Consider the following 12,088-nt stretch of genomic DNA (forward strand, 5'->3'; position numbering starts at 1 on the left):
ATAAGTTGTGTGTTCACCAAGGCTGCATTTAATTAATAAAAAAACATAAAACAGTAATATTGTGAAATATTACAACTTAAAATAACTTTTCTATTTAATACATTTCAAAATGTAATTTATTCCTGTGATGGCAAAGCTGAATTTTCAGCATAATTACTCCAGTCTTCAGTGACATATGGAAACCATTTACCACAAATGAGTATTGATCTCCATTCTGTTTGATTAAGTAAAGTTCGTATTCATTTTGTGTTAAGGTTAGTTGCTTGGCTGGCTGTTTCCATAGCACACCAGCAATCCCACTGTTTTGAGCCAAACCACATACATGAGACACAAACTGGTTCACAATGATGTCTTTACTAGTTTAATACATTTTCACAATTTACTGTTATACAAGACCGGTCCAAAAAAAAAAAGAAAAGTATATTAATATCAATTAAAAAAAATTCTTTAAAATGAACAATGATACAAAACATTGAGTCCAGTCTTATTCTGGAAATAACAGTCCCATTTCTTTCCCTCCAGGTCAAGAATTAAGACATGCTATGGTGCTGGGATTACCGAGAAGGTTAGTGGGCGTTATAGGTTTCAGTTGGCGTGCTGTGCAGTTGAAAAACACAGTTTAAGAGTGTATGGGTAAGGCCCACCTGAGGAAAAAAAAAATAAAGAGAAAATTTAAGGAACATTATTATTTACTGTGTTACAGCTTATGTCTTTTAGAAGTATATGTTTGTGTTTCTGAGTGTTTCTGTTGCAGGAGAGGGTGTGGCCTGCACTCAAGCCAGCAGAGATCCTGATTGGTCTGATCCAGATTGGTCTAATTTTGGTTCCACTGAAGAGGACCACCCCAAACACTCTATGGAGGCTGAATGCATGCCATTTGTTTTGCTCTGTCTTGAATTCCACTGTGATTGTGTGCCTTTTGTGAAACTTGCTTTTGTTCATTCGATTTATAACTCTAAGGTTGTTTTGAATTACTTTGGCTTTCAGTTATATTGTGTAAATATTATTTATAAATACTCAATTTAGGGGAAGTAAGGAGTGTGACGCCATTTCTTTTGCATATGTTTATTCTATGTTTTGGGTTAAGGAGTTAGGGAAGTTGCGTTGTATTTTTCTTTTGATGCGATTTTCTTTTTTTTAGGGAATATAGAGGGTATTAAACTAGTTATTTTGTTTATTGTCCTTGGCCACTCCTGAATTTATCCCCTTTGTTTCTGGTTTTCACTATATTTTTGTTAATACATTTATATTTGTTTGAACATTATCTTTGTGAGTGAGCGCACATTTACTTAAAACAGTAAATCTGGAAACTCTGCACGCAATCCGACTGAAAGAGCTGGAGCTCGAACTTAAAACTACGGTTCCCAACAGGTCTCCAACTACTGGTCCACCCGGCATGAGTACGCCCGTCTCTTCTCCAAGCAGCACTTCCACTCCTGGTTCTGAATTTGTCTCTCGACGCAATTTGCAAGTAAGTCCAAGTTTTGATATTAGTAAACGAATCACGTTAGTCACGTTCTTCCGTGAAAGTGAAGTGGATACATACTTCACTGCGTTTGAACACATCGCCGCCACGCTTCAATGGCCGCTAAATGTTTGGCCGCTGCTGTTGCAGTGTAAACTGGTTGGGAAAGCTCAAGAAGTGTGTGCCGCGTTGACTCTTGAGCAGAGTTTAGATTATGATGCGATGAAGAATGCCGTGTTGCAGGCCTTAGAGCAAAACAGCTCCGAAATAACTCACCAGTACAAAAACGTGTAGCTGCCATAACTATAGTTGTCACATTGCAGTAGCGTTAAAGTGTGCTGGCTGGATGTAAGCTGAGTACTTACTAGGGTTCTTCATCTGGAAGTGGTTTATCAGCGCAAGAGCCTCCATCGCATCGTTTACTGACTCCCACTCCAACAGACCAGATGAACTTCTCTCACCTGCAGTTCCACCAACACAAGAGCACACACAACACAAGTGTATTTACATAGAACCAAACATACACCACCTATATACACTTAATTCACACAATAAATTGACTATTTACAAACATAAACCAATTAGTAACTCACTCTTGCCAGTAAACAGTTTGACGCTGGTTGGGCTCTTTATTCCCAACTCATCACAAATCTGTAGATGAAGATACAGAAAAGACTGTTAAACTGAGCCCACACACACCCAGATCTTTAAAGCACAAAACATCTTTGTCCCAATGACTATTACGGCGTATATTTGAGTAAAATGGAAAACAAACGAGAGAGTCAGAAGTTGTGGAGAGTTAATGTTTTTGTTAAAAGTGCAAAAAAAACAACAACAAAAAAACAACATGCACAGATATCACTCAGAATAAACACTGCAACCTTAAAATGACATACGATTTCTGACCTGACTGAAAACTTCAACAGTACTGTCTGGTTGACTGTTGAAAAAGTGCAGTACGTTGCTGGGCTGCTGGATGCGGTTCTTGGCTGCCTGCTCAGCAGTGGTGAAACGGTTGTTTCTGTTGCCGTGAAAATCCTTAAAACTACAACTGCCATCTTCCAGCTGGTATGACTGACCCGGCATTATGGCCTGCTGTTTGGATACACTGCAGACCAATAGACAAAAAAAACGAAATAGTAGTGCACACAGACAGAAATCATGCAGATTTAGTTTGACTTGTCTTGAATGGAAAAGCTAACTTTATGGTCAAATCCTTTTACATTAAATAATTAGTAAATTGACTAATTTTAAAATAAAATAAAATTAAGAAACAAAAGTAATGTATAATAAAATAGATGTATAATGGATATGCATGCTCTAAAAGACATTCTATTGTACACACCAGACATTGAGTTTTTGTCCAAACAGCATGTTGTTGTTAAGGTGTGAAATGGCTCTATCCACAGCATAGCAGTCTCCCATCTCCACCATCGCAGCACCTGGTTTACTCTTCATAAACTTTACCTGAGCACAAACACACACAAATATTCAACACATGAGGAGACTATCGTTTAAAAGTTTGGAATCAGCAAAATTTAAGAAATGAATATCTTACTCATCAAAAATGATAGCTTTTTTGTACCATTAAATGTCTTTGCCATTTCAAACAAATGCAGTTCTTGCAATAACTGCAGCCTTGGTGAGATTAAGAGACTTATGCAGTATGCAGAAGCCTCTTAACTTAAGGTCTGCTTGACAAATGCAAGCCATTACTTGGTTATAATTCTAAGGCGCAGTTGAACCTCCAAGTTCTTCATTTGAGGATCATAAGCTCCACAACACCACTTATTTAAAGAATCACCCACTCACCCTTTCCACATTACCGTAGAGACAGAATATGTTAAACAATCTGTCTGCATTGATCTTGTTGGGCTCAAGACCGTACACCATGACCACAGGAGAGTCAGCATGAGCGTTGTAGTCTGGTGGAGGAGGTCCATGTCCGTACTGTGCCCCACCATACCGGGGTCCGCCACGGCCACGCCCTATTGGGGGCCCCATGCGCCTACCCTCGTAGTGAGTGGGTGGAGGAGGTGGTCCATAAGTGTCTTCATAGTGACCATAGCCACCCTGAGGACCAGCTATAAAAAAAATAATAATAATCGAATAATTAGAGAGAGAGGGGACTGAGAATGAAATATACACAATAAGCACCTATAAAATTCCTATTGATTATAATTGATTATATTAACCTATTGATTCCGTGCCTCTATTTGGGCCATTTGTTAATGTGTGTAACAAACTGACCATATTCAGGTGGATGATCCCCCAGCAGTGCTGGCTGCCTCTGCCGCTTGTTTGTGTTAGCGTTGGGGTCTGAAAGAGACAAAACAACAATACAGCATCACAACTGCTGTGATCACAAACAAAAGAAAAGGAAGGGCTGTGCAGTTCAGTGAGTGACATGCAGTGAGAATAGGGTGTTAAAACTACAAAATCCCGATTTACTGCAATACTAAAGGAAGCCATAATGGAGATTTTGAATGACGTCAGGTTATTCAAAGAGAAATTCAACTATTTACATGATCCAAGAAAATCTTTCATACACAACCAAACACACACCTTGTGTATTGTTCCAATTGCCATCTGCATCGGTATCTGCACAGACAGGTATACACACAAATCAGATTAAAATAAGTAATAAAAATACAACATGAACATGATTAAATCATACTTCGAAAACCAAATATGCATTTATTAATTTCACTTGGGTCAGAATGTAAAACCACAGGTTCCAAGAGGGGATCAAAAGAACAATATGTATTGATTAATGAAAAATAAGCACATACGTAGCCTGGTTCTAGATACGTTTTATCTGTGCCTGTGAGACCAAAATAAATGGTCTTCTCCAATTAAATTACACTCAAATTACATCAAAGTCATAATACAAGACTTCACAGAAAAGGAGAGCAGAGACTACTAAAACAATGCAGTGATGTTTATTTACCTAGACAGAGATTTCAATAAACATGTTTCACTTAAATTGATAAAATACCAAAAACTTTAGGAAGGGGTTTAAGGCTTTTCTAAAAGGGTGGAGTTGAGTCAAAGTGAACATTAAACACTGTTTGGAACCAGTTTTACTTTCTTTAATCTGACTTATCCCAATGTTCTCATTGAACATCATATTTCATGTGAAAATAAATGTGTATTCGGAAAAGTTGTAATAACGCGCACAAATAAATCATGGACAATAAGCTAAGAAAAAAATGCATTAAAGTAAATGGGGGTCAATTTTGATTTTAAGTTGACTAGACAAATGAACATGGCTGCCAAATGATAAGGTGGTAGGTCTTTTTAGAGTTATGTTATATCGTGATGAAATTGAAGGATCTTTTCTTCTGTATTGTGACACCTAAATGAAACAATCGAGAGAGAGAGAGAGAAAAAAAAAGTAGGACAGGCCAGGGTCTTTCATCCATTGGTTGTTGAAAGGTGTGAGGCAGATCTGAATGCGAGTTTTCAATCGACTGTAATTACAGGACGGGGCCTAAGCAGATTAAATGCTTGGAAAGTCTAGCATACATCACCAGAAGTTTGAATAATAATATTGATTCAATCATACAAGGTCAAAAACAAGTGGTCACCGTGTTTTTGCCAAGACACGTTTCTGGATCAACATATTTTGTTGATCCTGGAACAACATTCCTGTCCGAAAATGTTGTCTTAACCCTATCCCTACCCATAATTTATCTCTAAAATCAGAGGGAAATAATAGGTAAACACTGATGTAGAAGCACCTAAGCCTGGTTGTAAACCTAAACTTGACACTGTAAACTTGTCCCTCAAATCTGATTGTTTGACTGGAATGTTGTTCCTGGATCAACTTCATGTTGTACTTGGTGAAATCACGGTCACCACACACACACAGAGTTCTCAAGATCCATAACATGCATTTACAAAATGTAACATTTTAATTGAATATTTTCTGACTTAAAAACACTTCAGGACTATAAAGAACATTCACTCCCACAGGAAATGTTACCTTCTAAAGACAACACAATAAATATCAGTCACTTGTGGGAAAACAACCTTACTCAAATGGTCCCAAAATAATAATAATAATAATAATAATAATAAATTAGAGCTACATGTATCCACCACCAGGGGGTGAGGATGGGTGAAAGTATTCTTTATTTAGGCTTAAAAGGCCACAGGAAAGTGTTACTCAAGGTCTTCCCTCCATGCCAGAAATGGCGTAAAATATCTTACCAACAAAGTTCTAGCTGATCCAGCTAGGACGAATAGTTTAAATGAGCAATGAGCTATATGCCCATTTAAATAAATACATATAAATAAATGCAGCAGGCACCATGGTGGAAGTGTGATATTCTTTACCAGTCGCTCTTTTCCTGATGATTTCTTTTTCATTCAGTTCTTTAGGATATTCCTCCCAGTCCACTGCATGTGCTTTTAGTGCATTCCAGGCACATAGGTGCTTACCGTAGTAGCAAAGGATGATAGCAGACAGCAGACGGTGTTGAGTTTAGAAGAGACGCCACATCAGCAATCAGACTTATCCACACCTGCGTCACACAGGGGGCGTAACACAGGGATCAGAACACGGTCAGCCGTGCCCAATGAATAAAACAGATTTAACATAGAGAGGAAGAGGAAGAGGGATGAAGAAATGAGAGAGAGAAAGCACTTCAGTCCACAAAGAGACAGGGCTTGGGGAGGGAGAGCTGAGGATCTGTCTGTGTGATCGGTGGGCAGCTGCGGTCCTTCCCGTGTGTTACAGCGGTGTTTTGTCGCTATTGTCACCCATAGTGTCTTGTCTGGTGCATTTCACTATTGTTAGCAAGATGGCGAAAGGATGTGTTTGCAACAATCTCACGTTGATGTCAGAGCATGTGGCCTGTGATCATGCGGTTTTGGATGTGTCACGGTGTAAAGTCGATGTCATCTGTTCGTTATGTATAGACAAATGTCTGTTCTTGGCCGGGTGAGTAGTGACGATCTCAACTTGTCGTGCTGTGCGCAACGAGACCACCGCCGCTGTGTTGAAGCACTCTTGACTTGTGTCATGGTGGTAATGTCAACTTGCCATGTTGTCATGATGATCTCTGCATAAATCTCAAACGATTTGTCTGATAGTATGTTGTCATGACAATGTCAGCTTGGCATGATGTCATGGCGATCTCTGACCAACCCAAATCTCTGACCATGGCACTTGTGTTGTAGCAATCCTGATCTGGTGTTGTCACTTATGTCAGTGCGGCATGTTCGCATGATGTTCTCAGGAAAGAGGAGAGAAGCGAGAGCAAAAGTAGCCCAAACACCCAAGAAACATGACTGCATTAGGCAGGGAACGAGAAGAAAATATCTATTCTTCTGTCATTCTGTGTATCTGTACCACTTCCCTTCATGTGTTTGCTGCTTGATCAGTCGCTTGGTCGGTGTTGATATGTGAAAGTCTTCGGTGATAGTCTGTAATGTGTTATCCAAAGAGACTAGACTCATGTCCCTAAAATGTGTCGTTATTTCAGAGATGTCCGCCACCTTTGTAGAGAATGGAAGGATATCTTGAGTGTTTTGTATCCGTGCGACTTCGATACGAGTGAAACTGCAGACTTTGAAGTGTTTAAGGTTGCCATGAGTTCCGTTTGGCTGTTCCATGTGGCCTGCTGAAGTGCTGCGAGTGTGCCTTGCAGAGAAACTTAAGTACATGGAAATGTTTTGTTGGATGTAAAATGTGTTCAGCAGCTAGTTCAAGCACAGGAGCTTAACGCATCACATCTCAGGAGTAAAAATGCTCAGCAATTTTACCCTTTGAGACCTGATACATAGATATTTTGCATAAGAGCAAATACATAAACTCTGGCCAAAGACAAACAAGCTTTAGTCTTCAAAAAAAAAAAAAAAATTCCGAAAATTCTGAATGCAAAAATGTACTATAAAACAACTTTATCTGGGTAAAGTTGGTTCCTGAATGATCCATTAAATATTGCCTGGACCATTGTGAATCTTTACGTTCACGAATCAACCTGTTATATACAGCCTGGCTCTACAGCCCCGTTCAATGAAATTCTGCTCCTGGAGGGCCAATGTCCTGCAAAGTTCAGCTTCAACTTGCCCCAACACACCTGCCAGGAAATTTTGAGTGATCCTGAAGACCTTGATTAGCTGGTTCAGGAGTGTTTAATTTGGGGTTGGCGCTAAACTCTTCAGGAGAGTGGCCCTCCAGGAGAAGGACTGGATACCCCATCTCTATTGCAAAGCAAAAAACAAATCTCCATCATGTAATATTTGCTTGATGCAGTGTCATGCTCAGTGACTACAGGTGAAAGGAGTGCCTGCTTCGAAGGAATTGCTATATGAGAAACACATGTGCTTTAACAGGTGGCATGCGCAACAGACCAGTGTACGTCAGCATGAGCTAAGAAGAATGTGCGCTTCTGCAGTCAGTTTGACAATCATGCCCTCTCAAGTGCATGTCTTTCCATTAAATAAACGAATGTGCGTTTTTTTTTTTTAAAGGCGGATGTTCTTTTTGCGTATGTGCAAGAATGCGTGTCCATGTAAGAATGTCTATTTACTACTACAACCATGTAAATATGTTGTATTATAATCTAAAGAGAAGGAACACAAGAATGAAGCAGCATCACTGAAGTGACGTAGTTGGGAAAAGATCCACTATTGAAGTTACTTCAAACTTCCCAAGGGCGTCACTTGAGGAGGCCTGTCCACACACCAATCCCCAAAAACATAAGGAGCAGCACAGACAGAGTGCAACGGCTGTACAGTACCTTGGCCACTGAGATTGGGGTTGGTGTAATCCCATGTATCCTGATCGTTTTTGAAGACGTTGAGACGGGTTGGCTGTACAATAAAAAGTGATTTTTCATTAGGAATACGTTTTTACAGGGGTAATTAGTCACAATCATTTGAATTGTCCCTGCTCATTAAAAGTGTGAGTGCGCTACATATAAGCCTTCTGCAAATGTCAAAGCACTCATTCTGAAATCTGAATTTAGATATGTGCTTATAAGATATATGCATACAACTTCATACAAATTGTAGCTTAGTTATTTATATTTGTTATGTAATTGTTATGTGTTAGATAATATAGATTTTTTTTAGTACAGTAACTTAATTTAAATGATTGGCACTCGTTTTACTGTGAAATTAGTGTCCCATGTCTTTATTAAAATGAACAGTCCAAAAAGAGTCATGACTTTTCACTTTTCAACTTACCTTTGACTATGTGTAAGATTTAGTTACTAGCTTAGTCAGTAGCCTATACCTTATAATGAAGAAAAATAATAATAAATGCACCTATTACAGAATGACTTAATTTGCCATATTGACTCCAGGCCTGTAGAAGGCACTGTACAGCACAAACAGTTTGATGTCATTTCATGGGTTACTAACCTTGGCATACTCAATTTTAAGGGTGCAGCAGCCCGAGTAGATGTCAGCTCCATTGAGAGAGGCTTTAGCTCTTTGCGCACTCTGGACTGAGTCAAATGTGACCAAGAGTCAAGGAGAACAATATTTCTAATGTAAATAAGAGCATGCAGCCTAAACTACACTTGTACAGGGTTTGATCTTTGTTCTAGTGAAAAGCCCCATACTCTAATCTTAAAACACATTAGTGAAGGTTGAAGTCAATTTGTTAAAGGATATTCGATCATGGCTTGAACTCCATTTTTCCTGAAGATCACAATCCTTTGCACGGGTCCACAGTTATTACAGATGGTGTACAGAACGTCCTATGGACAATAAATGACAATAAACAGAGGCACAAAGAATGAAGACAAGCTCAGATGCAGTAGTAGACAGCTAGACAGTAGAGTCTACTCATCTACACCATCATAATATATGACCAATATCTAAACAACTTACCGTGGTAATGGGGTAGATGGGGTTCATGATTGTGAGGAGTAGTACATTGTTGACGCTCCTTGTATCATCAGAGTCGCTGGGCCGAGAGATTTTTTGACTGGTAGAGTAATTGATGTAAGATGGCCGGCCAGCAATGTAGATTTGATTATTGTTAGCATATGTCACTGCGTTAGAGGAGCCGCCCATATCCTCAAACTCCACCAGTGCCTGACGCTTCTTTGGCATCAACACAACATAACTGAAAGACAAACACATGCAAGCGCACACAATAATGACTTTGAATTCCTCAAACAATTTTGCTGAAATGGTGCAAAATGCAAATCAATTAATAGAAGAAGAAGAAAAAAAAAAACCCATCTTGAATAATGGATTATCATCATGGGATTAGAAACACTTTTTGGTGTACTATTATTGGTTAAACAAGTTCTCTCTTAATACCAATGAAGACATTAGTAGGCCTACTGTTTCTTTTTTTATTTAGTCAGATATAAAAATGTGTTTAATTTAAAGCAGCAGTTCTCAACCGAGAAGCCTTAAACTTTCTAGGGGGCCACAGGATGACTTAAAATTATTTAATTATATTTTTTAAGATTAATTGAAAAGCAAAAAAGCTTTTTCCCTCAATAACTATTATTTTTAATAAAAAACACACAGAATCATAATCTTGACTTAATATCAACACTCCCTTGTGGAAAAAAGCAGCGCTTTCATAATTACAGCAGAAATACCAGAGGAAATAGCTCTCCGATATCAGGGGCCTTTGAATATTGTGTTGGACAATGGAGGGCCTTTGAGTCAAAAAGACTGAGAACCACTGGTTTTAAGGAATTTTTGTTATAGGTGTTCTAAATTAATCTCAGATGAACCTTTTGTAACTTAATATCTCTGTCAACAAAGTAAGGACTAGAATGAGAACCACAAGGGCTGAGGATAGCATTTGGGACGGGGACAATTCTTATCCACCATGAACATCACCTTATAGTGCCAAATTCCTGTAGCGCCTCCACCAGGTCAGACTCGGCAATGCCGTCAATAAGCCCCCTTATATGCACCACAAGCGAGGGCAAGGTCTTGTGCGGGTCACTGTAACCCTCCTGCACATACAAAGGAAAGAACAAATGGTTAAATTAAACAATAGCAGAAAACTAGAATCCTTGTGAATGCTTAAAGCAAACATTTAAAATATTCATTCATTTGCTTCACTACGTTAGCCTCTCGGTAAACATCAGAGCTGTAAGACTGTAGTAAATAAAGATTCAAACTAGTGAAATTGATCCAATTACCAGCATCACATTCAGAGTTCAGATACCATGATCTAGCCAGAGTTAGTGTTTCGCGCAAAAACTGAAATTCTACTGCGTTTGAATTTTCTCGTGCACTTTCCGACATTTTCCATTCGGCTAAATGAAGAGAAGTCTGTTAACAAGCAGTGGGAACTGAATGGCTTAGCTATCAGAGGCTGATCCGACTGACAAGAACAATGAATGCGCATTGAGGAAAGCAATCCTAGCCGAACCACAGGGACCAATTAGTTGTATTAGATGATGTATATTATATATATCACCTTATATGTAATGCTTATATCCTCCACAATCGCATCATTATTTCTCATAACTAAACAGACTAACAAACTGGTGTTAGCTACAAGCTAGCCTTATTAGCATCACGTAATGAATGGAGAAAAAAATCGTTTCAAGAAAAAAAGCATATCTAGCACCACAAACCTAAAACAAATGCAATAACATGAAATGAATGAAAGTACCGTGGCCATTCCGTCGCCGTCTGTTTTCTGTCTTTTTGTTGCTCTGCCTCCGTCACCGTAATAATGGCCAGCCGCAGCAGCCATGTTGTCTCAAATGAAATGTTATAAAATGGAACACACCACTGCTGGAGCTACGGCAACCCGCAGGAGGAGGGGGAAACGCGAGATGAAAAGGAATTTGGGGAATGGCTGCGCTTCAACACTTATTAAGCTGCCTAACTAGACAACATTATTAAGGCTGCGTAGTCGCGTTCGAATGCGTCTGGAGCACCAAAATGACGTTTATTTAAATTAGAATCGGAAAGAGCTTTATTGCCAAGTGTGCTTGCTCACACAAATAATTTTTCTCTGTAGGCTAGGCTAAATGAAGCTTAATTTCCAGTGCACACATAAATACAACAAGACACATAATAACAAAATTAAAGAATAAAGATATTAAAGAATAAAGAAAAGTAAATAGGAAATACAGATATGAACATAATTTACAGTTAACAGTATTATGGATAATAAATAAAAGTGAATTAACAAGAAATTGCACTAAACAGTGGGAGTATTGCACTAAGATTGGCCTCGGAAGGAATTTAACTGTTCAGTAGGGAGATGGCCTGTGGGAAGAAGCCGTTTCTGTGCCTAGATGTTCTAGTGCTCAGCGGTCTGAATCGCCAGCAGGAAGGCAACAGTTCAAATAGGTTGTGACCAGGGTGAGTGGAGTCTGTGATGATTTTACCTGCCCTCTTCCTCACTCTGGAAGAGTACAGGTCCTTGAGCGTGGGCAGGGGAGTTCCTTTCAGCAGTCCGGGCTGTCTGTTGTAGTCTTCTAATGTCTGATTTAGCTTAACCAAACCAGACAGTTCTAAAAGTGCATAGAACAGACTCAATTACAGCTGAGTAGAACTGTGGCAGATTGAACTTCTTCAGCTGGCGAAGGAAGCACAACCTCTGCTGGGCCTTTTTCACAATAGAGTTAAAAGTGTCCCACTTCAGGTCCAGAGAGATGGTGGTGCCCAGGA

The 12,088-nt window shown here is 39.2% G+C and overlaps 1 protein-coding gene across 2 annotated transcripts; it reads right to left on the bottom strand.

Moving 5' to 3' along the window:
• Nucleotides 1-338: 338 nt before the first annotated feature.
• Nucleotides 339-11,222, bottom strand: hnrnpl (heterogeneous nuclear ribonucleoprotein L). 2 transcript variants are annotated; one of them, XM_082169946.1, is made up of 14 exons: nt 11,079-11,222; nt 10,292-10,410; nt 9,317-9,554; nt 9,096-9,183; nt 8,843-8,937; nt 8,218-8,290; nt 4,031-4,066; nt 3,716-3,784; nt 3,278-3,549; nt 2,811-2,932; nt 2,372-2,573; nt 2,059-2,116; nt 1,831-1,926; nt 339-644 (listed from the first exon to the last, which is right to left on the bottom strand). In XM_082169946.1, the coding sequence occupies exons 1-14, from the start codon at nt 11,160-11,162 to the stop codon at nt 586-588; spliced, it is 1,611 nt and encodes a 536-aa protein (XP_082026072.1). In that variant the 5' UTR covers nt 11,163-11,222; the 3' UTR covers nt 339-585. The 2 variants fall into 2 exon arrangements, with proteins under 2 accessions (XP_082026072.1, XP_082026071.1); XM_082169945.1 differs by having other exon boundaries at nt 1,831-1,935; nt 2,056-2,116.
• Between the last annotated feature and the right edge of the window lie 866 nt (nt 11,223-12,088).

This window comes from Leuciscus leuciscus (assembly GCF_965113295.1).
Source record: "Leuciscus leuciscus genome assembly, chromosome: 5".
In the NCBI taxonomy this organism is placed as follows: Eukaryota; Metazoa; Chordata; class Actinopteri; order Cypriniformes; family Leuciscidae; genus Leuciscus; species Leuciscus leuciscus.